We start from the raw sequence: 26,089 nt of genomic DNA, 5'->3' as shown, positions 1-26,089 counted from the left end.
AGAGTGTCAGAAAAATCAATCAAAACTGTCAGTTATTATGGTGCATGTTTTTTCATTAGTGCTAACAGAAAGAAATATTAGCAATATTGCAACTAACTGTTAGAGGAAATGAGTCAGAAAAAAATACTATGGGAAAATTTAAGAAACTATTCATTAAATACTATAGTGAATTATTAGAGCTTCTCCATCTACTCAAGAAGACAATTAAATCAGACATCAAAATTCATTAGCAAAATTAATTTACATGACTTCATTTTCTCTTTTTTCCTCTCCTAGATATCATATCCATAAGATGGCAGACAGAGGCTTTGAAAAATCTGGTGTATATTTTAAAGTGAATATCTCAAAGCTAAAGATTAATTAAAAGGTCTTATTAAGCATACATAAAACCTTATAAAAAGAAAAAAGCCAAACCCAAAACCCAAGTGTTTTCCAGTAAGCATGTATGTTTGTGTCATGGCTGTAATGAAACATGCATTAAGTATGAAACATATGGTTTCCATTTTATTGCCCTGGAATCCATCCAAAGACATTTTATGTTGTTAGCTTAACTGTTCTCCTCAGCTGAGAAGCTGTGGAAAATATCTCATCTGAAAAAAATCTGTACCTAATGGATAACTATAAAAGATCTGCTAGATCTGCAGCAGACTACTTTATTAAAAAAAGCCTCCAAGATTACTACTTAATTACTGGATTATTTTTTTTAATTAGAATATAATTTTCTAACTCAAAAGAATTTGCTTTAAGAGGTACCACAAATTATATGAACAGATTATGTTGGTAATATTTTTGTTATTTAATGAATTTTAGTGGCGTTTATGGCATTCTGTTGGAACCAGGCCATCTGACCTAACAAGAACACATGACAAAATCATTACTAATATATCATCTACCTGATTTCACAGATTTGAGAAACTTATCTTATGCTGAAAGACCACTGCTCTGAAGATCACTTTTGGCTAATAACCTGATTCAGAAGCAAGGATCAGTAAAAATGAGAGAAAAAAAAAGATCGTATTTCTTTATTTTTACTAATGCTTGCGTTTGCCGTGATGCAGAAATAGGTTGTCAAAGAGTTGGCTAAGAATTTCAAGACATTTATCATGAACGTATAATGTATAAAACCTTTCATACCTCTGTGCTGTAAACTATTGCAGCTATTGACTTGTTCCAGGAATTAACATATATTTAAATTGTTAAGCATGTTGTAGTTCTTACAATTTATTGCTAATCTTTCTTTTGATGAAGCCAATGGAAAAACAGTATCATGAATAAATTGATAAATCCAACCAGATCAGTCTGGAGACTTTACCATACTATATTTCTTTATTTCATTAGTTGAGATGATTTGGGATATGGCAGTCAAAAGCCCCCATTTTGTTACCTTAATATATCCTGTGTGCTCTCTGTAAAGGGCCTGCAACTTGAAAATTCACATTGCTGATGCTCCACTAACATACAAGCTTGTTCATCTTCACAACCTATTGGAAGAATTAGCCAGTTATTTTAACTCACCTTTGCCATCTGTGCTTGGACTCCACTAGCCTTTAAAGCAGAAACTGCCTTCTGAGCAGCTGCCGGGCTGTCAAAGTCAACAAAACCGTAACCTGAAATATAAAACACGCTTCATTAACGAGACAGCAATCAGCTTATAATCAAACAGTTCATATGCTACCAGCATGGTTACTTAATACAAGTTTCTTGTTGGTGAAGAGGGCCAATTTGAACTCTGAAGTTCTTCATGTAGTCCCAAAAAACCAAGCTACCAAAGTCCTTCAACCCTGAACTGGTGGGGACCTACCCCAGTGGAACAAATCCACTTTCCATGCACACTCATTAGCAGGATTTTGTTCAAATTGCTAACAGGTAGTATGGTGGTTTGCTTTGTGTTATCTGGTATGTATCTTCCAAGAGCAAATGTGACATCATCGGTTTATTTCATCAAGAGAGATCACAGAGTAAAGCATAATCTGTTAATTTTTCTAAACTAAATTCTTAGTCCAGTTTGAATAAGTGACCAATAAGCCTCTAAGTTACATGTCATTTACTCAAAACTGGGAGAGGAATTTAGTTTAAAAGACATATCCATTGCATCATAACCCAATTTTTGGTGAATTAGTTACTTCATTGTATATACATCCAAGACAGTTAAATTTAAGAAGTGAGCGAAGACCCAACTTCAGTGAAATCAAGTGAGTTTTTCCCATTGTTGTTACTGAAACCAGAATGTAAAAAATTGTCCTGAAAGCACCTTCTACACAATCTTTAAATGTTGAAGTAAACTCAAAGTTAATTGCAACCATTTCCACATATTTGCAGTAACTTCTTATCCTATTCTGAACACGAATGTACAGCTAAAGGAATCCAGGACATCTGCACTTTGGTACTGACAGACATTGACCTTACAGGCTGGGATTTTTAATGCAACCTGGGAGATGGATGCTCAAGTCTCACCAAATGGCAGTCAAAGCTTGGAAGCTACTTCCCCCAGATGCAAACCTCATTCGGCATTTTTCTACCCCCTTCCTTCCCACCAGTGAATAGCCTCAAATATTAAAGAAATCTCTCTCCAATGTCTATTTTGGGTTAAAAGAAAACTAACAAAAAACCCAACAATTAAAGAAAAGTTCTAGAGGAGTAGAAAATGAAATTAATTCTTCAGAAGGTAATAGTATTCTCTTACAGTATGTCTATACTGAGGACAAAATGGTTGTGTAAAGATATAACTTGAACCAGCTTTAAAGTCCTTAACTCAGGAAAAACAACTCAAGCAGCCTTGTACATCAGTGCAAGCTTATTTAACCTGCCAAGAAGCTGAAGAAAGCAGCATATTGTTCTGTGTAACATGTGGTGTTGTGGACTGTTAAATCTTGACATGAAACAGAGTGACTTAGCTCATATAAAGTTTTGTGCTGCCAAGGCAAAACTAGCTTTCCATACCCAAAACTAGCTTTCCATACCCATGACAACCCTGGTTATCAACACCACCGCACTGCAGGGTGCAATACAGACGAAGTTACATACTGATACCAAGTGTGCCATCCCAGCTGGCTTTGCCATCTTCCAGATGATATATAAACTCAATTGCTCATTGCTCCAGTTAGTTTAAATCCCATGGTACGGTTTTTTGGTTTTTTTTGGCAGGAGCCAGAAATGCTGTCAGTCTTTTGGTTAAATTCCAGTTAGATATCTGCATTCTGCCTACTTATGTTCCTACTGCAATTTCAGTGACATGCAGTGAGCTTCCCTGCAGCCTTAACTTGCTGTATATTGTTACAACAGACTGTTAGTTACCGCTTTTCACCGGTGAGATTTAAAATCTGTATTGGAAAAGTCAACTTAAATTTCTGTATCACTGACAGAGCTACTGAAGTCTTCAGAAACTGGGGGAATGGACAGACTAAACCAGTTAAGTGCTGTCATAGGTATTAAGGAATTAAAATAATTGAAAAGGGCATCTCTTCTTTCCTAGTCATAATATACGCAGGTGACATCTGCATACAAGCTAGGAAAAAAATTTCTAGAAATTTCAGCTTCTGAACTGTCAGCACCGCTTTAATTGCTTAAGATGGGGAGCTGAGAAGCTATGCCCCTGCACTGCTTCCAAGTTCTGCACAAAACCTGTGTCTCGATTAATGATGAACTCTCCTGCCTATCAGTTTTATGCTCATACACGAGCTTTACGCTTATTAACGTTGCTAAATCAGCTGACTTAATTCTTCACTTTGCTTAGAAATTATCTTCTTAATTGTAAAAAAGAAAGTCTGAAATCTGATATTTCAGTGTCTGCTACCACACCTTCTCCCACCACGCACGTTGCTGGGATATAATCTCACTGTAAATGTAATGAGTGATGAAAATCAGTGAACTGATGTACACAGATTAGCTAAAGGAGTTGTTATTTTTTTCCCCGCTACAATTATTTTGGTGAAAACGAACCCCTTCTTTGCTCCCAATACCTTCAACAAAACACAATTAGAGTATTGGAACATGTAATTAAGTGCTGCTTTAAACTACTCTAATCAATGGAGCTGATTTCCAAGATATATAATTTTTTCAGATGCTTAGTACAGTTGAACGGTCTTCTGTAAGCTTCCCTAGTTTCTCCAGGCAAAAAGAGAAAAGCTGCTTTTAACTCCATTTTTGTTTTTAAAATAGAGGTGAACTGCCAGCCAGCACTGTGCATGTCAGCTTCGCTCCGCCTTGGCTGCACCACTGACACAGGCTGTCTGCCAGCTCCACTGGAAAGAAACGTATTGAATACACCGACCATGGGCAAGAGTAAAGCTAGTTTAGGAACAAGAATGAAAAAAAAGTTAAAAGCACTTGAAATACAACATTAGCGTATTTTTTAGAATCGGTTAGGACTTTCAGGTGAATATAATATACAGGTAAATATACATACCTTTGCATTTGTTTGTTGTCTTATCCAAAATAGCCTTGGTGGATACAATTTTCCCATACCTAAAACATATTATACATATGTAAGGAAAATGGGAAAAGAACATCCTATTACAACAGATATCAAATTCTGTAATATCTTATTACCCATTACTTTTAACAAAATAATGTATAGACTATATAATTATTTAACAAAAACTCCTAAGTAGATGGAAGTGACAAAAAAGATCAACAATTTCAAGCCTGATCTTGTTCTATTCTCCCTATGTTCTCAGTGGCACAGCAGAATTACCAAACAAGCCAGAGAAAAAGTGCTTTATAGAAAAGAATACAATACATTTAAAATCTGGTACATATAAAGAAACCATGTTTTAGCTTGGACACTCTCAGCAGATATATCAGATAAAGCAGACAGTATGGAAAAAACAAAAAAAAAACCCCACAAGAGTAGAAAACTTAGCTATCTCTTCCCCCATAGACACACTCTGACAAATGCAAAAAGATTAAAAAGTCTGTTCTGGAAGGTGACATGTGCAAGTCAGATTTATGAAAGCTGATCAGCAAAGGTGGCAAAGAATTTTCCGTATTTTTAAAATGGAAAATTGAAACAAACAATTTCAACTAAACCCAAAACATCCCTCAGGAAAGTTTCAATTTTCTTTTAAAAAAAGAAAAACACAGTTTCAATTTAAAAAAAAGCAACTCCCTTTGCCTGCGTCAGCAGCAGAATCGGAAACGGAGCACAGGTTTCCCAAGCTCCTTACCACAACCTCCTCCGTCTGCTTGTGAGCTAGGTTTGGTACAGTGCTGTGAGTATACAGGAGAGAAACGATGCAAGGTGAGTTTGTTTTCACATGAGAATATAATGTAACTGATTACATTAACAGGTATACCTAAGCACCGTGTGCTAAGAGGTTCTTTATCACTGTACGAGTACTCAAAATGAATTGAAAACTATGAGAAATATTATCAGCATAAGCAAGTGGAATTTGAGGAAGAAGGAAGTTTTGCCAGCTCACCTGCTAAATATAACTTCAACAGAGTATCAGTTCAAAAAGATATTATTTCAAAAGACAACTCAATTTCTACAGTAGCTGTATCAGTCTTGAAAGTTCTTCAATACAGACAAGAAGCCTAATAAATAAAGTTACACTTAGTTAAAGTATTCAAGTAATTGTTTACTTGCAAAGTGATAGTTATTTAAGGAGGAAGCCTATGTACAAAGTAAATTTACAAACCTAGGACACTAGCCTCTAGGTATTGGCTTCCTTATTGTATCTGAAATTGTGAGCATCTACGCTGACATAAAATAGAACTATTCATCCACAGCCTAAAAACGTACAAGCGTCAATGAAAATCTGTGTATACCCAAATATACCATGCTCGAAGCTGTAATAAAGCAATAGAAATTGTGCCTAACAGTTGGAGCAGGTACTTCCTTATTAGTGCCACTTATTTTCCAAGTGTGTCATTCCATTCAGAAAGCTCTATGTCCTGTAAAGTCCAAACTTCTCAAACTTTCTCCAGAATTTTTAAGAGTGCTGAGTAAGCATGTTATAAGTGAGAGGGGCAAACTGTTCAGGGACAGTGTTCTTCCAGATCCACTAAACTCTTGTGTCCCAAGTCATCTGCGCCCAGCATTACATTTGACACCAGTATTCTCCGTACCCTATCAGCTTCCCTAAGTTTCTTAAAGCAAAGAGCTTCATAACCTTTTGTAGGAAAAAAATCCCTGAAGGATGATCTTGTCCCTGCTACTGTCTCAGTTCTTGAAAGTGTAGAAAGTGGTGGTGGTGAAAAGCTGCAGCACTGGGTATCTATGTAAACCAAGTAACTGCAACCCTTGGCCAGTTTGGTCACAGAGAGGAGTCAGGGGCTGGCTCTGGACTGTGCTGGCCCACGGATGCTGATGCACACCAGCCCATAAACATGTGTCTGCACATCTGTTCTTTACAACCACTTCACGGACTGTCTTCCAATGTGCAAGACGGCTAGTGATTTAATTCACTGTCCTAGATAGCACGGCTCCTGCAAAGAACCAGCTGCCATGGAAGACTGCCAAGAAGTTTCAGCAGTGGGAGTCTAGGAACGATCTGGAGAACCAGTATAACAATAGCAGCTATCGCCAGGATTTCTCCTACGATTTTCCCTGTGAATACTCCTCCCAAGTGCTAGCTCTTCACTCATGCCATGAAGCACAGAAACGCAGTCTACCCTACCTCAGCCTGGGCAGAGGGATACATCCCCTCCTTGCTCACACCACGTGGGCTGATATCAGGGGAAATTACTCCTTGCAGTTCCGCATAAGTCCCTCCTTCAAATGATGACTGTCATGAAACTCTACTTCCTTCCTCCTGAATTCCACAGTCCTAATACTGCTGTTAACACAGGCTCCTGCATTCAACTGCTCATTTGTTAGGTGCAACTGCAATGGAGACCCACCAGAAACCAATGAGCTATGAAGCACATCAAAGTCATGGTGCAAACTAATATGTATTGCCTGCTTACAAAAACGAATATAGCAAGAGAAAACTTATATTCCAAAGATGTCTATGACTTTAGGTCTTGCATCATCCCTCTCAAAACTCATGCGTATCTAGGTGTCTTAGACACACTGCTCCAAACCCTTACTACATGCTTGGTGAGACTTGCTACCTAAGGCAGAGTACACATCTCATGGTTGGCAGAATCACTTCTGCAATAGTTAGTGATTGCTCATTTCCTCTCCTCTGAAGCAATTTTATAAAATAGGCTTTCTTTTAAATTAAGTGCTAATCTTGAGAAATAACTGCTAATCTGGCTGGTCACAAGCAACTAGGTATTCCTTATTAGGTAGGTTATTTTTCCTCCCCAAAATAACATCAAGTGAATGCAATAAAGAGTTCTGTTACTTTTTTTTTTTTTTTTGAGTGTTATAACACATTCTCTTTTTAGTCTGAATTATCTTTGGAGATGGAAAGATGTTTTCAGCTTCGCATCTCTTTTCTATACAGCACTTGTACCAACGTCAACTAACATATTAAGGAAGAGAGGGCCTGGGTAAGAGGCAAGTAAATAACTGCCAGGGTGCAATGGTTATGGAATTAAGAGGAGTATGTTCAGTGACAGCCTGTGTATCAGTGTGCAAGCTATCATTATAGTACAGAACACCAATACAAATGTATATTTGGATACAAGATAAAGAAGAAACTTGTTCAAAAGCCAAGTTAGGAAGATAAGCAGTACTGCTACTTAATGGGATAATGCTTACTGCTGCCGTTACACACTCTTTGTGCAGAAACTAAAGGGTAACCCCACTTACTCAGCTGCCCTAAGAAGATCTACTGCCAGGCAACGTGAATGTCAAAACACAGCACTATACCTTTGTCTTGGATACTTTTGAAGTGGAAGGCTTGAAGCAAAGCATCAACATACAGTTTTTAAAAACCACGCTGTTCAGCAATACAGTCAAACCCAGTGCAAATAATCACACTGACAGATTTATTACAAATAGCTAAGAATACGATCAACATTTAAAACATCTCTGGAGCCTAATTTTGCTGACCTCCACGTGATGAAAAGGGTCCTTAGAAAACTAAAGTACATGGATCAAACCAAACTAGTGTTTATTTTTCTCCCTTTGTACATCTGCTAGTATAATGAACATAGTTGCAAACGTGAGGGCGATAAGATGCCATCATGAGCATGACAAAGAATGGGGAACGAAGTAGCTTGAAGTCTCTGCCACAAGTGCTATTTTGAGTGTTGAAAGAACTTATCTGTGTATGCATTAGGGGAGGTACAATAAGAACAAGGAGCGAGAGGCTTGATAGGGGTTGTCTGGAATGAATTGTTCAAATCTTTGTCCACCAGAGCTTAATGTAATATACCTCATACCTCCAAGCTCACAGTGCTTCCCCTTGCAGGACTTTCAAACTGTCTTCCAGCTTGTGCTGTGAAGGGTTTTCTCTACCACCTGGTGCTGACTTGGACACTAACAGGCCACAAGAATCTCTGCTACCATGGAAAGTCCTTGCCTTTTAGAGCCACTTAGGTCCTCCCATCTTGAACCATCCAGAACTTTGTGTTGAAGATGAACAGTATTCTCTCTTTACCTAAGTCCAGTCTGGCTGTAAAAAGAGCATTCCTAGATATCCTGCTGTTATCCCTTGCATTACTGTAGTGCTGTCAGAGCTCCTCTGCTATGCAGAAACAATGCTGCTTATCTTCTGTGTTTGTTCTAGATTAATTTTTACATCTTAGCATCTCAACACTGCCCTTCACGGAATGCTTTTTATTTCTAAGAGCCAGAATCATGTGGTAAAACCAGGCATGGATTTCATAACATCTAAGTGCCTCTGAGTACCTGAGCTCACTATCAGGTGGAATTGTGAAAGGAACAAGACCTTGGCTGAACACAAAAATTTTGGTAGGGAGCCAATATTCTTACCAGGTGACCCAAAGACAAGAGAAAGCACCACAAACAGGCAGATCCAGCAAGGAGGGTAAGATAGGAAAATAGATCAGTTAACCCTAAAATACGTTGCAGTTGCTGAATGGATCCACATCAAAATAAACCTTACTTTAAGCTATGGTAAATAACTAGAACAAAATGGATAAAGCAAATACTTCCAAAGCAACTCCTGTATATTGATTGTAACACTAAAAAGAACATGCTGGTGGGGATGCTTAGTCTGTAAAACAGATTTAAAAAAAAAAAAAACCAAACCAAAAATAACTTTCTTATTCAAACATGGCCTTACTCAGTGCACAACACAGTCAGTGGGCACCTTACATGTGCTCTAAATGCAGTAAATTCCTGCTTGAAAGGGAATCATACCATCCTTCAGTATGACCCTAAAATAAATGCATGTAACGAACACTGACTTCTGCAAATCACTGATGTGCAACTTTTAGGACAGCATCCTCACCTCCCCAAACACAGAGTATTCTATTTTGAACTGTACAACTCAAAACATTTACTTGAAACTAATGATCTTAATAGCCAAGCACCCACCACAGTCTATCTCACTTGTGGAGTAAGTGGAAGCCTGACCCATTCATCTGGACCAAGACCTGAAGAGGAGGCACCTGAGCAGTTCATGGACCTCTCAGCTCCTCTATACCACCTGGTACAAAAGGAGCAAAGAAAATTTCCTGTAACTGAGGAAAAGAGTCAAGGGAATGGCCAGCAAGAGCTGACTTGGTACAGCTGCCCCCCATACCTCACTGCTCTTCCAGTGTTCCAGGCATTTCTAAGCCAACAGCAGAGCCACAGGAACATAATCAGCCCCAGCAATCTTTTCTGCTGGATCCAAAAAACACCTCTGAGCAGTACAAAAGGTTTTATCTGGCTCCCATACCTCCCTCCCTCCACTTCAGAAAGTGCTGTACTGAACCTTAAGTTCTTGCTCCCTTTCAAGCTCAGATAAACACAGGGAGTTTTTGTTTCTCCATGTATCAAATTTTTAATTTCCCAGTAAGGGGAATTTCAGAAAATAATTGTTAATACAATACTACTAGTCCTTGCAATACCCTATGCTAATCCTGCTATTTAATTACAGGTAAATGTTCTCTTACAAAAACTTGATAAAGACGTTTATTCAATCCAGCAGAATACCAAGTTTGGAGAACAGAATCAAACCATATGGTTTCCATTTTTAAGTTTTTATTCACCACATCTATGCCCTAGTGTAGAAGGAGACATTGCTGAGAACATTTTGTCCATATTTTGTTTTCTGTTGTTGGAAGATAGACTGTTCTTCGAGAAACTCTTTGGAATCCCTCAGTTGCTTTATGGCCATCATGAACCTAAAGATTTGCTACTGGAACATAATGAGTACCTACCACCAAAAGCTGGACCAGTCATTTTTTTTGTGCATAATTACACATTACATAAAAAGTTGCAGCTGTATTCTTCTTATTTTTATTTGCACAGTTAATGGATATGCATAACCTAGCTTACTATAAATTGTGTTTTGAAATTGTTACAGATTTGGCTAATTTGCTTGATTCAGCAAAATCTCCTATAGGGACTTCAGATATCCAAGCACTGGGTTAATCAACTCAACCAGATGTGCTCTGCTTTGGGCACTAGATCATATTTTTCACTATGTGCAAAATCGGACTTCCCTATGAACCTAAATTAAAGTTAGAGTGCTGCTTTGGTGACATTCTGTCAAATGTCATGTGGTTTTGACACAAAGCTAGTTCCTTTCTTTCTTATTATTTGCTCCTTTGACTCTCTGGTACTTCAGAGAGAAGATGGCATTTTCAGAACATCCAAATATCCAAGTAGTCCTCATTGTCTTTTATTATTTTACCTGGGAGATAAATAATATGTCCAAATAAATTAGAATTTATTATTATAAATTGGAAGCCAACTACTGTTTTGATTGTCTTTACAAAATGACTAACATTACATTTTGTCCATTAATGTAAAGACTATTTTTGATGAGTTAGGATCTCTCTAATAAAAAAATAAACAACACAAAACTAACCCCAATCCACCCTCCTATCTTTAGCTTTATTGACAATTCAGTAGTCTTACAAGCTGCTGCAAACTCTTCACAAGATCAAGAAGGCTTTCTTCACAATCCTTCTACCTTTAATTCTTCATTTAAGTTTTGCACACTTGTGTTTTCAATAAGAATCAGTGCATAAAAGCATGTATCACCATCACTACTGATGCAGTGACCAATACTAGTACAAACTAGTATTACTTTGGTACAAATGATCTTTTCTTCAGGCTGAGTAGGTTACAATTCCAGATTTCACCGATAAGTAACCAAAAGTAGCAAAACCAGATGCAAAATCAGATATACTGTCAGCTCTTACAGTTATCCGTCCCTAGAAGAGCAGATGCTCAGCATAACGGACATACACAATATGGTGAAGTGTGAACAAATGCCTTCTCAGTGTCTTGGACAGTATTAATTTTAACAGATAAAAAGTAGTATTTTATGAATACATATTTGGTTTACAGGCTGGACATGAATGTAATTACTCCATAGCTAAAAAGAACCAGGCACTGAAAACTAACAAATAGCAATGTGACACACAGGAAGAAGATTTTGGAGATCATTATTTTTCAGCTACCCATTTTGTTTTTCTTAAGAGTAGTTATTTCCTGCTTTAGCCAAGGATGAGCTGTGGGGATCGGGAAGAAATGTTTTTAGAATCAGGAAATGTTTGCTTCCTCTTGCTTTGGAGAGATGTGAATAATCTCTAACCATTCCTTAGAAGCTGACTAAAAGTCAAAGGGAAAAAGTCCTGTTAGCATCCTACAGCTATTTTACGACATTTTGCAAAGGTTTTTCAATTAGTATGCTCCTTTTTGCACAACAAATTGATTATCTTCAAAGCATGACCCACTGTACAATGCCCTTTCATTTAGCACAACTGAGGAAAATTGTTTTTTTAAGTATCTCTGGGTATTTAAAATGTTTAAGACACTAAACCAGCATTCTTAATGCGGCTTTGTAGCGTGTACTAAACCAACGGATTTCCAACAATTCCCTGCAGAGGCGTTTTCTCCGTCAATCTTAAATCAACAAATAAAGTAATGGCATGTTTATTTAGTTTTACTTTATAAGGTTACGAATGTTGCAATATGTGAAAAAAGCAGTTATTCTTCAGTACTATGATGACACAATCATGGAGCAAGGGAAGAAAAAGAAAGAAAAAAAAAATCCATGAAGCCTCCCCCCAAAGAGCTTTTAGAGTTGGAGGGGAAGGTGATCATATTCTTCCCTGGCAGGCATTAGGAAAAATTCAACTGGTGCTACTTTGAGAAAAAACACCACAGAAGCAGAATTGAAGTAATGAGAAATTTAAAAAACTAAGTATAACATCTTTAGATTAGGGTTTGTTTGGGGGGCTTTTTTGTTAATTTAAAAGAAAGGGGCAAAAAAAAACAAAGTCTGAAGGATGAACCTATAACTTCTGTTCTGGGCTTTGACAAATTTATCAGCATCTGTTGCTTCAGTCGCTCCGCTGAGGATGTGAATACAGATCTTTGGCAGAACTGTGATTAATAATCACCTACTCTTCAGGGTGAGATTTTTTCCAAAGCCCTGAATCTTGGCCTATCCTTGCTCAGCTGCAACATGATTTTTATTACTAAATGCATGGTAATTAATTTCCATTTAATCTTTCATAGTCTAGCAAGATAATAATGCTCAATTTGATGATAGGGAGAGACCGAAACAACAGCTCTAGACCCTGAAAAAGGAGAAAGCAACAGCAGCAGAAGTGGCAGAGCCAGCCTCTCGCACTGCACAGGAGATCATCTTTCATAGATGCCTAAAGATTCTTATCATCCGAATGATTCTTATGAAAGCCAGGATACTAACATGCTGGTCCTAAATTTGTTGATTTCATACCTGTTTTAACTCTAAAGACACAAGATGTCACATGCTGTGAAGAAAAATGGAATTTCAAGCAAACTGAGAAAAATGATCCCCTTCAGTGCTTCGTGCAGCCACTGCCCCTGCAGTAACCCAACCTAACTTCTGACAAACTGCAGTGATTTAGCATAATCTCTGAACCATCTGCTCGGCTATCTATCAGTTCAGTAGCCTTGTTACTTTACAGTTTATAGGTTAAGCAGGATAAATAACCTATCAAACACAAACGGATTTGCCTCTTTGGCACACTTTGAAGTGCAAGTATTGTCTAAGTAACCATAGCATGCTTTCTCCCAAACTGAAGAAAAAGAAAATAAAAATCACAGTAATGCATTAACCAAAGTGTCTGTTCTTTCAGAAAAGGAAACCGTTTATCATCATCTTTACAATTTATGAAATCAACAGTTCAGCAGAGCTAAGTAAATACTTCATAACTTATTTTTGCCTACACTTCTAGAAGATTTTTCTATTTACCCATTTGAAAACTCACATGTGAGGTATTTTAAAAGGTGTGAACTACGTAGGGTTACATTCCTTTTTCCAACACCTGTTTGCATGGACACAAATGCAGGCATTAAAAGTGTTGTTTCCTGCCAATGTTCTACTGCGTTTAACGACCAACGTTAGTGAAAGACCACTCTGCATTTTTCTTATAAATTACGTGGCATTCTTCTTTGAGAAAAATATTTTAGAGTTGGATGGAATATGAAGTGATGTGCATAAATTAGATTGAATGGTTTAGAAACTGATTTGCTACTACGCTACTTCTAATACAGTGTATTGTAATTTATAGGAAGTACTCTTACACTGAAAGCATTATAGAAAGTTTTACCGTAAGACACTGAACTGAGGAGCATTCACATGGAAACTATTTCTGCATTTATTCAGACAGTCACAAAAAATAAGTCTCAGAATTATCAAAACCCAACTAACTTATATTAACACATTCACTCAAGAAATTATCAGTAAATGCTAGAACATTAGGAAAAAAAAAATCAAGACATTTGCCTCAATTCCTGCCTCACAAAGCAGACTGCACTTTCTAATCTGTATCATTCAGCATCCAGTTTAGCAGAGCCAACTATGGAGAATCCTTACTTTACAGAAAGAGATAATTAATTAAAAAGATATTTGGGATTCTTGGCTCACCTACTTTAGTACTACAATCATTCTTACTCAAAAAAAAATACAGGACAATCTACATTTTCTGCAGGAATTTGCCTGTACATCTACTCACAAGGCTATTCAGGTATACAGAAAGGGCTTACCAATTTCCTAAAGCTACAAGATGCAAGAACAAAGCCGTGTTATTTTAAGAAAGCAAATGGTCTCACCCGTTTGTTCTCTTACCCTGAAACTACAGAATAGACACAAATTATGCCTAGGTTAAGAGTAAAGCACTGGAAAAAAAATAAATCTGCATTTTACACACAACAAAGCAAAAACTGAAGCAATGTTCTTTGAAAATAAATGATCATAGTTCTTGTGGCTCCCAGAAAGAATATAAAAATAGGAGAGCACAGTTTCATATAACCATGAAAGATACAGGGTTTTTTTGAAAATCATAATTCATTTGCAAGCAAAATAATAAAGTTCTGAACAGGTTCAAATTACAAGTCTGGAATATTATTTCTACAGTCTAGCAATTTCTTTTATCCTTTTTTTCATATTGAAAAATGATCACTAATCAAGACAATGATTTGGGAAGATGAGAAATTAAACCAGATGAATGCTAATGTGTATTTATAAGCCAAGCTCATGGCAGGTCGGCAGACGTGCATGTATTGATTTACTACTGCTAGCTGTTTTAATCTGAAAGTAAGGCAGTATTTCTACACCCAGCCATAAATCTTGGCAAATTTCAGCCTCACCAGTTCTGCAGAGCCTACACTAACAGCTTGAAAGACTGAAACTATGAAGACATAAGAGAGCAGTTCTTGTTATTCATAATTTATACCTCCTTTCTCTTCCCCATGCTAAACAGTACAGATCAGCTTGGGAGCATAAATTAGTCTCTCTACCTGAAGACCTTTTATTTTTCAATTCCTCCTCCTTCATCCAAGGAAGCCAAATTCAGTCATTGTCAACATATGATGCATTGTCCTATATATTGGCTTTTCCTAAGCACATTTCTTTTACTGGTGGGAGAGAATTAAGGACAAGGCAAGGGGAAAATAAATTTATCTATCAACACTTCCCAGTACCTTTTTCCCTTGTTTTAATCAGAACAGTGTAAATCAAAAGGTGTTATTCTGGCTACAGTCCTAGCTAGTGTGAGTCTACCTCCTAGGTGGACAGATAGACAGACACTTATTAATGCTACAAGCCTGTATACTTGCAGAAGATTACTCTTTAATTTATTCTTGCCTATTAATTTCACTTCTGGTGAAGGCAGCTTACCAAGTCTTATACTCTCAGTTTAAATAAACGATGCCTCAAAGAATATGTTGGCAAAGTCTTGAAAACCATGGGACTGGAGATCGCCAAAGTACAAGGGCACTTTCAGCCACATTCCATTTCCTAAGCCCTGACCTAAACATCTGTCAACTCTGATTAAAAAAAAAAGTGTAAATTACATACAAGTACATATGTGTGTATGTACACACACAGACACATATGTATATAATGCTTGTTCTCACATTTATCTTGTACGAAAGACATTTGGTCACTGGAGTAATGCCTGCCATTGATAGCATTTAAAAATATGTCAGGGTATTTTGTATGTTTTCCTTCTGTTTTTGTAATATTAAGACAACACAAAGCTAACAGGATGAATCCAAGACCTGACCTGCTGGGTTAAAATACCTTCCACACAAAGATATCTATTTGTTCTTACCTGCATCTTGCACTAATTTAACACCCAATCTTGGAAAGTGTCGACTGCCCCTCTTCTGTCTAGAGGGCAGAAGAGGAAAAACCCCAATACACTGAAATAACTTCCAGTCTCTCTGAACTGCATATTAACAGTGTTTCTTTTATGAAATACTAATACTAAAATCCTGCTTTGAATAGCTATTCTATACTGGAATTAACACTTAATTATGAAGAAACTGTAAAATTAATATTAGAGTCTGATCTCCTTTAATTTCTGGTAACTTAATGTCAATCACACTAGAACAGCACTAAATGGACAAATTATTCAAAATTACTGCTAAACCTTTCAGACACCTTGCCCCCTTAATAGCATGGCATGTAGAATTGATCCCTATTTGAATCTGCTTCTCTAGTCTCAAGTCCCAGCTGCACTGAATAGCAAATATCTCCATTTCAATAGGGAAAATGGTTGTACTAAAGTAGTTCTCTCCAGGGGTCAAAATACTTCAGAAGGGCATTTAAGTGGCTGTATGTTATTGAACAGAAACATCAGCTCACATATTACCGATTATAACTGCATGGCTCTGTTGAAAAGATGTCTGCAGTAGTATTAAGTGCTGAGATAAGGACAGAGGAGTGTTACGCATTAAAAAATATACTATCTATCTGTTGCCAAATTTTAGATACATGAGCAACCACAAGCTGTAACACAAAAATCTGAAGTGCAACCTTTGTGGCTGATGCGTCAGGTTCACATTCAGTGACATGTCCTCAGTTTCATACTGCTTAAGGTAGACAGTCTTTTGAATATTGATTGAAGCAAGCAGGAGGCAGAGTTTGATTTCTGTGGTTTTGCAAAGAGAACGTAATAGACACCTCTCTGGAAGTTTGCTTTTGGTAGCTTAAATATACCATTTTCTTTAAAAACACCATTAACCTGTTCTGATCCCATTACTAGAGCAGCCAGCCAAGTACAGCTCAAGTCTTCTGGAGCCATCGCACATTCAGCCTGCGCTTAGCCCCGAGCTGCAGACAGCCCTGCAGTCCCAGCACGCTGCCCACTGCCACACTGTCACATAGAACATACTCCAGCTGGCTGAAACCAATATGACCCCCCCAGACCCTTATTTCCAGTGACTTTTGTATAATGACTATGTCAAGTGCAACCATGGAAGGATAAATTCCGTGTCCCAGACTGTACTTTGGCCGGTGTGCCTGAGGAAGCACTTGGGCTTCGTTGGGCTTCCCAGCGCAGAACACAAACAAGGGAGGGTAATCCTGGCCTAGCAGTGAAAAACCAACTCATGACCATCTGTGCAAAGGCGTGACTTAAGACTGGGTCAACTAGGCTCAAAGAAAACTGGGGTCCTCCAGTTGGCTGTATCAACTGCAAGCCTGGATGGCATCTACATTAAACAGACATGGATTCAAAATTTCTTGAAAGGAGTGGCCCCAGTGGTTTCACAAACCCAGAGCACCAGCAGCCACAGAAGGGACTATTCAAAAAACACATTCTCATACAGAGCCAAGAAAAATCAACCAACCACTGCACGACAGCAAAGCTGACAGGCAAGCCCAAAGTCAATTAAGGTAGTTCTGTATCACCACCTTTCTTGACCAGATCCAACAACATTTGCCAACAAGGGAGCTTGTATGCCATGGTCACAGTGTTTCTGGGCTTACAGACCTTTTTTATTATCAAGAGCTTGAGATAACTATTTTTTCACCTGCAAGAGGGCAGCAGAACAAACTTTCTCTTAGAAGTGACAAAGTACTGTATGAAAGAAGCCGCAACTTCTACTTGAGGATGAATCTCAATGCCTACGCTTCAGATTCTAAAATAGTTCATTTACTAATTTTTCCGATCAGTTTATCTAAACAAGATGCTTAAACCAATCCAAATAGAAATCTTAAAATATTTTTTATGAAAACCACTTAGAAACAGGAAAATGTAATGGATAGAGCTATCGCACAAAAAAGGACTGAGAATGCAAAGTGACCATGGCTATATCCAATGTCAGTAAGTCACTCATTAGTAACGAGTTAAACAGCATCTAGGTCACGCTACAGTCTTTCCTGCACACCCTCAGCTCACTGCGTATCGGAAATGCTGTGTGGGAAGGACAGGGAACTAAGCTCACAGACCAAGTATGACTCAGACTGCAGTAATTTAATGATACTTTTTTTCTCTTAAATTATCCTCGGGATTAAAAGAATCCACACCCTCAACATGAAACTAAATCACAGTGAAAGGAAGAAACCACAAATTCACAGATCTTTGGGTCAACAAAAGGTATCTAGAAGCAAATTATTTATGGTGAAGGACTCAGACCTTTCCTATAACATACTATATGGTCAGAACAGCAGAAGGAGAAGAATTTGAGCCCCAGTCAGATGTTCTTCTGAAAGCCCTAGTGGGGATGATCTCATCAACAAGAATGTCAGAGAACTGACTGCCAAAAAAATAAAGGAGAGCTGTCACAGCCAAATGCTGACCTCTACCACTAGAGGAAAGCAACTTGAGAGAAATAGCCTCACATTTCCTCCACCACTGCAGAAGCTGAAGTCAAGAGTTGTCAAATATCTTTGGCACAAGCATGAGAAGACGACAACTATAAGATCCTGAAGAAGGCACAACACCAGTGACCCAGGTCCAAATACAAATCCAGTTAAATCCCTGAGGAACAATTAAGATTTCTGCAAATTCTGTCCCACTGAACAAAGCAGAAGTTTGGAAAGGACACTAATGAGCAGAAGAAAACATTGCCCTCAGAAATACTCCCTCCTGACTACAATATAAAATTATGAAAATTTACTCTTTCCTCTACACTTCAAGCTGCCTCCCTCCCCTTCACTTAAGAAAAGGGCAAAAAAGGGCACGCTAACTACCACAAAAAGAAGAGCAAAGCTAAACCACCCCAACGGCACTAACATGTCTTCTGTCACAGGAACTCATGATTTTTCATCCAGAGAAACAAACTAATTTCCCCTTTTTTATGGCAAAAATTTAACTAGTTTTGTTGCAATGATATAAACAGCAGTGGATCACTTTTTCTGAAAGGTTTTTATTAGTGTATTGTGAAGTATATGGCAAGTCAATTATAAGGAATTGAGCATCTGGTTTTACAGCTATATATTTAGATGTATGATGCTCTGTTTCTAATTAAATGATCTAATTTTTTTAATCCCACAAGATAAAGAAACTAACAATGCTCCCAAAACCTATATCCACCATATAAACATCACTAGGATGCTTGATCAGTAACCAGTTACCTTTGAAAGTAAAGTCTTGCTGCTGCACCTTTCAGCTACAACCATGGAGGAGTCCAAATCCCTAATCTCCTCCGATTAAGTGAGGCAGCTGGACCCAAGTGAGGTCAGGTGGAGGGCTCTATCTTGAGAATACAGTCAGTGTCACTTGATCAGTGAATTTTAAGTAACAATTAAAAGGGCAACATCTTTGATAGAAAAGACCAAAAGAGTGACCACAAATGGAGCAAGAGTCCCATGTTCCATACTGATTTAGACCAACACAGGGTCTGCTTCAGGTCATTGCTTCAAAAAGTGCAATTTATTGGTTAAATGGAAACTTAAGAGGGAAAAAATTAAGTCTTTCCTGGTTTTCAAAAAGGAATCAGACTCAAAAACTTTTCTTACCCTGGCTGTCTACCCAAGAACATCTTAACAACTTGGGCCTTTCTGTGATCTACTACTGTGAACCCACCTATTTTTTGCACCTCATCAATTCTACGCAATTCAGTTGTCCCAAACAGTAAACCTGTGCTCCTTAGACTGCCACCTCAATCTCAGTTCAAGTCTTAGATGGGAAACACGTGATCAGTGACAGTCAGGGCTGTCCCCTCTTCCGGGGAGGGACACTCTTTGCAAAATATTTAATGACATTTGCGAAACCACGTAATTCAGAGTCTTAGACTTCAAAGAGAATTAACAAATATTTAACTGAACAAGCAATTAATAAAATGGGTGGGGAAAAACATCAGAATGTCTCATGGAACCAAGTAACATGCAGTTCATTTGGGAAGAACGGAAGAATGGGACAGATTATTGTATATTTTTATAATGCCATAGCTCTGAGTATTTGGAAGATGTTCAAAAAGAATTTATCTTAATTTACATAATAAGTTGTACATTCATGCTGAGGCCTTGGTATGATGACAGATTGTTTTCAACAGCAGTCCTCGCTAATGGTGTCTCACTCCTAGCACTGTACCTCTGTACTGCACCATGGAAGCCGCCACTGAGAGAAAGGAACATGGAGCAACACTTGCCCTCTCAGTATTTGAGATCTTCAAAATATAGCAAATAGATCTCTGGCAACAAATAGAAAAAAGCCTCAACAGTGAAGTTAAGACAAGGCCTGCCACACAGTAAACGGAAGTAGCTTCAAGTGTGGGAAACATAGGGGGTTAAATACAGGATATTGGGAGGAAAAAAAAAAAAAAAGGAAAAAAGCCGATGATTTACACTCCTTTTCAGATCACAGCAGTACAAACAGCGATGCAGGGAAGGAAATGCACACCACTACGTCAGCTCTACTGGATACTGCACCATGCTGATACCCTCAGGCCTTGAAGGGAAAGAGTCTTTCTCCTCTCTGCCAAACAGCTTCTCCAGAACTCAGCCAAGGCTTTCAGACTTAACACGGGGCAGGTTTCTGCCTTGGGGTACCTCAGAGCTAAAGGCTGAGAAGAAGAAGGAAGGGGGAAAAAACACCCACACCAAACGAAAGCAGCATGGAGTTTATCTGGCACTGTGCAATTATGTAGCTGACAAGCTCAGCCTTGGCTATCAAACAGTCTGTGCCGTGGAGCCAGCACTCAGTGGTTTTAAGCCCCAATACTGGCCATAGGGCTGCAGGCTCCTGCAGGTGCTCCGTGCTTTCTAGGATCAGGCTTTGCAAGCACACTGCAAACAAACAGGAGTCACGCTTGCCATCATCTTAGGGGCTCAGGCAAGCATTTCTGTTCCACGCTAGGTTTGTTAACACGCCGGTTCCTTGGCAATTTTACATACATGCTAAATAAACTATGTACTGAACTGTAAAACTCTGCTCCAAAAGCTCTTCAATTACTCCATCAGCAGAGTCCTTGAAACTAGAAATATTAGCTTGGCTCTTTTTCCAGTGTTTAGATCATTTTACTTCTGACATTTTGGGTTTGCAAATAAAAGATTTGAGATTTCTCCAGTATTTGTATTACCCTGTATGAAGCATTTTTTTCCTCCCAGTTTTAGATCTTCTATTAACATAACACTTATTTCACAACTGCATTCACTCAGACATTGAAGAAGAAGTCCTTATTAACGCTCCAGAATAATTGCCGATATTTTGATAGATTTGTGAAAGCTTGTTACTGACTATGTCTAAGCCAAAAAGCAGCACTAGGATTTGAAATACTGATTATGTGTAAGGCCGTAAGTCAACAGTATTCTCCTAGGCAAAAATTTTGATCCATACTCTGCTTTTTAAAAGATAGTATGTACAACTACACAACTGCACAGAAGAGAGAAACATTTAAAAATGTATATTTTGGGCTAATATACTTCAATTAAGATGGCCAAAATGATCAATTAAATGTAATTATTAACACTAAAAAAATTTGTGAAATAACACACAACGTGTATCTTGGGGGATTTCTCTTGTGGCAGTAAAGCAACAGATTACAAATTTTTCTTCTTTTGGGATATTAAGAGATTAAAGTAAGAGAAGAAATAGAAATAGAAGGGGCACCATAGGAGTACGAATCAGAACATATTTCTTCCACCAAAATTGATTCTGTTAATGATTAGCTCAACTCGCACAGGTTATTTCAACTGGAATATTTGTACTAGTAACAGTGTCAAAACAGGCCCCAAATCAAAGTCTTCTCTTTCTGTTTTTCATTGGTGTTTTTCGCTCTATGTCCATGTATCATAACATTTAAATTAAAATGCGACTTTTTTTCCAGGTACTGCACGTCTATCTGTAAAGATTAGATATTTAAATGATCAAATGTTAATTCTTCTCCCAGCAGCCCTTTAGAAATTTGATTTTCTACAGGGTTGGTCTGAGTCTTAAGTAAGCACTGCTCAAATTGAACTGAGGCAGTTGACATTTTTTGAATGTCAAAAACAGGATACAATTTTAGGGTAAAAGTTGTAGGAAAGGATAAGCACTGATTTTTCATTTTTCTCCCTCTTTACCTCAATTACAAGTTTCATGGGAGGTAATAGGATCTGAATTTGTATTTGCTATGGATGTTTATTATCTGGGTTGCATACAATTTGTGGTGTTACTTTCCCAACCCTAAATGCAGCTTGGCAACAACATCGGGGGAAAAAAGATTGAAAGGTTATCAAAAAAAAAAAAAAACCGGTCTTATAATGTGTCAACATCAGGCGGCTCATTTTTTCATTTCAAGGAGTTAACGTTACAGAAATCGGAGCTAAGTAGAACTAACCTTTAGCAAACAAAGTCAAGGCTTCACGAGATTTCTATGAGTTATGTGAAACCATAAGAGATATTAGACATTAGATAAAACAATCTGTTTGCAAATACTGATTCTGCTTTCTACGCTGAATGGTATCCTGAGAAAAAGGGCAAGTTTAATGTAAGCATGCGTGGGCAGAAATCAATTTAGACTCTAAGCTGTTTCAATTCTGAAATGGTTTCTGACCGAGACGTCTGCCTAAGTGGTCTCTAAGAGAAGGGACAGGTTTTAGAATCTGCATCGTAGAACCCACTACAGAGCCTGACTAGCACTCATTAACATTTTCTGTAGTTCACCAAAATTAAACAATCCCCTTCAAAATGTTCTGGAATTAGTGGTTATTCTAATGAATAACTGTGGTGCTATCACCTCCCATCTGAGACGGGCCCCTGCCATCAGGGAAGCTCAGGACCAGGACCCTGATCAAAGGCATTCCACCAGCTGCCACGGGACATTTCTTCCCTGCGGCTCAGCGATAGGGAGCAAGGGTTGCATCTCCGTACAACAAATACCTGCAGACTTGCAAACACGCACAGATTTTACAGGCCCCACATTACCAAATCAGCTTTTTGTTTTCCAACAAGATATCTTCGATGGCGGTAGCTTTTACCAATCTGCTTTCCTAGTGCTTCTTTTACAAGCAGCTGTGGCTGAAACATTCCTTCCACTCTCCTCCCTCGCCCCCACTTCCTAAAGGAAATTCCATGGGATCGCCTCTCCTCCAGCCCCAAAACAAAACTCCCGTCTCCTGGGGGAGATGGAGCTTGTGCAATCGCTGGGTCCCTGCATCTGCGACCACAGCGCAGACAGAGTTGCTCAGTGCATTTGTATTCAGATCGCTTGTATTTTAAGAGAGTGTGCTGAGGGGAACTGCTGATTACTGTTAGGCTAAATGAAATACTGAGTTCAAAAAACTTCAATCTTAGCTTAATCACAAAATTAAAACTATATTTGTTTTAAATTCAAAGCATTTCAAGAGACTGTCTGCATCCAGAGGACAGGACTCCAGAAGACAAGACTCCAGAAGACAACTTTTTTTTTTTTTAACTTTTTCTCAATTACAATTTTCCCCAAAATACCTATGGCTCCCTAATGACATCCTACAATAAGGCATTATTGTGTAAAAAAAATACCCCAGAACTACTCAGAGAGGATTTCAGCGTGGATTTCATTTGATCGTGAATGTAAAGCTGTCTAAATTTTATTTCTGTCTAATTAAAGTGCAAATATTGAAGGAAAGATAGATAGTCTTCCTTCACATCATGCCAGGCTAGACACTTCATAACATGACTGCTGAAAGCAGTCGATAGAACATAAAGGAAACAACTATTTAAATCAAACATCGCATATCCAGGCCAGTCGCAATTCCCACGGCACGCCACACAAATGCCTCGCTACTAACTGTGGAAGTCAAGCCTTAACAACAAGAAGCATCCGTGTCAGGCCTACATCCCTCCAGTGCATCTGGCAAAACTGAATACTATTTCATCTCAGCTGCAGAAATGGGATACTTATTTTTGATAGCAACCTCTTAAATGATAGCAACCTCTTAAAAGATCATCAGCTCAGACATCTGTATCTGCCCAGCATATCATGGCGTCACAGAAGCTAGCAGAGCCGGTTTACATACCACACTGGCATGCAACTCCTCCTATGGCAGTTTGTCTAGCTGAGAAACTGGGTGCATCAGCTGGGCAGAACACAAGTGAGATTATCTAAATCCTGGTCCCGAGGTTACCGCGGGTGTTTCTCTGCAGCGCTGCGCTCCACACCAGCGAGTGCCGGCACAGGCAGCACAGCACTGGTACAATCAGTTATTACATCTAGGGAACATACTTTCACCATTCTTGGTGCTGTGTTTGCTCCGAAGAGAAAAAACGGATGGAAAAAGTACAGATATGGGAATTCCACTGCAGTTTATACCAAAACCAAACCATGCCACAGTCCCTGAGGAAGGAATAAAGAAAAAGATGATGCTGGTACCATACAGCACAAAGCTAAACATTACAAATCACATACTGAGCAATTGCTAAATAATCTACCTCCTCCTGCAACCCAATGGTATTCTGTAAATCTGGTGTTATTTATTCAGAGATGTATGCAGTAATACTATTTTTTAAAAAAATGCATACATAAATGTCTAAAAGAATTAACTGTAGAGGACATCTTTCCACCCTAAAAAAAAGTAAGAATAGATAGGCTCCTGCTCCAGTATAATCAGTATTAATACTGATCTCAAAGGGAACAGTTTCAGAGACACTGATGTATCACACTTAATTATATGACATGAAATCATATTCCACATAATTATGAATGCAATATTTCACTGCAGCTGACAAACCATGAAAGAAAAATGCAAGAAAAATGGAGAATAAAGAGAAAGGAATGAAGAGAAAATACTTCAAAAAATTGGAGGAGTTAGCTTTGAAGTCTTCCATTCCGCTTTCCCTGACCCGCATCATCTATCTAAAGGAGTTGTATTCACGTGCTACAGACATTTCCTTAGACCCAACTGAGCAGCAGTCACCTGCCCAGCCCATTCTGCCAAGAGAGGTAAATGCAAAAGATAATCGGACTATTTCCTAGAGTCCAGCTACGTCCTTTTTTAATGAGATATGCTGAGTAAAATTAGCAGATTTCTTGCTCTTAACTGACCGCAGTGACAACAGCTGCCTGCTACAGTAAATGTTAGAGCTCCAGTTCACCACTTCTCGGTCCTGAGTGTATTTGAAGGAGATGGGAAATGGCAGCACGGGGAGAGGTCACAATTATACGGCAAGCAAAGAACACGGAAACATTAATATGCTAAGAGATGTCACATGACTCAATAAAAATGTGTGTTTTATTAAGAGCAGGGAATTGAAACAACTTTTAGGTGCTCTTGCCCCAAAACTGGGAAACATTAGAGAATGCAACTACAAAAATGTTCCCGTGCTGTGAAAACAGAGCTGTATAGCACGTCTGGCTCAAATGTTTCAAAACCACCATCAGCCTGTCATTAATTTTACCTATGCTTGTGTTCATGATGCTGAATATTTAGGAAGGAATCCTTAAAATACTCTCTCAAGAAGAAATGTGATTTCCCAACACACATAAGCAAAGGTAGCTGCTACAATGGTCGGGTTTTGTGTTCCGATCATCCTGGTGCAGAACAACAGTCTGTTGTGGTAATTATATCACTAACTTTGTTACCTTAAACCAGCTGCTTTCCTAATTGTAATCCCATTAAAAACCTGCATTACCACCATACAGCAATAATTTAAGGGGGAAGCCTTAAGTGAAACTGTCCAGAGGAAAAACAGATTTAAAAACAAAAAAAATCATGTAGACTACAAACAGCTCAATACAAGCGACACAGTACGAGCAAACAGCCTGAAGGGAGCACGTCAAAGGGTGGGCTGGCGTGATGATTTATGCTGAATTGAATAGGGGAGACCTGGGTTAAGCCTCAAAGCTTCAAATCTCACCCTGGAACTGGGGATTGTCAGGAGGGTAACGGGTCTGCTTCATCATCCTCATTTAATGATGTAAATGGCACAAAAGGAGGTCTCTGAAGAAATTCAGCGTTAAGAGATGTCACGCTGCAGGCTAGTAAGCAAATCATAAGCAAGACGGTGGAAAGCACAGGGCTTTGGAACCGTGTGGCTTGGGTATAAAGGTCACCCACAGTGAAGTACACATCTAGTAAAAGTCTGGAAAGCACCTAGAAAACATGTCAAAGCAAGTTAAACTCCTGGCTGAATCTCCTAAGACACAATTGCCTAAGTCCCTAATCACAAAAGCAACCTCAACAATTTCAGTGAATAACTGGAATGGATTTAATCTTGCATCTTCATATCCAGATATTAAATAAGCTACAAGAAACTACTGTCCAACAGTCACCAAATAAGAAAGTACAATTAAAGCCTAAATAATATATTCATAAGCAAAAACCCAACACAAACAGCTGAAGGAGGCACATCAGGCATCGATAGCCATGCCAGGGGAAGGAAGTACAAT

At 38.5% G+C, this 26,089-nt stretch overlaps 1 protein-coding gene across 7 annotated transcripts in view; it reads right to left on the bottom strand.

Moving 5' to 3' along the window:
• The window catches only part of RBMS1 (RNA binding motif single stranded interacting protein 1), a 146,488-nt gene that overhangs the window by 35,393 nt on the left and 85,006 nt on the right, over positions 1 to 26,089 (bottom strand). For all 7 annotated transcript variants that reach the window (XM_075756848.1, XM_075756842.1, XM_075756844.1 and 4 more), the window contains exons 3-4: positions 4,406 to 4,464; positions 1,516 to 1,607 (exon numbers count right to left, since the gene is read on the bottom strand). In XM_075756848.1, the coding sequence (XP_075612963.1) occupies positions 1,516 to 1,607; positions 4,406 to 4,464 (151 nt within the window). The remainder of the gene's footprint in view (positions 1 to 1,515; positions 1,608 to 4,405; positions 4,465 to 26,089) is intronic.

This window comes from Balearica regulorum, chromosome 6 (assembly GCF_011004875.1).
Source record: "Balearica regulorum gibbericeps isolate bBalReg1 chromosome 6, bBalReg1.pri, whole genome shotgun sequence".
Classification (NCBI taxonomy): domain Eukaryota; kingdom Metazoa; phylum Chordata; class Aves; order Gruiformes; family Gruidae; genus Balearica; species Balearica regulorum.
This window is presented reverse-complemented; position numbering and strand designations above follow the sequence as displayed.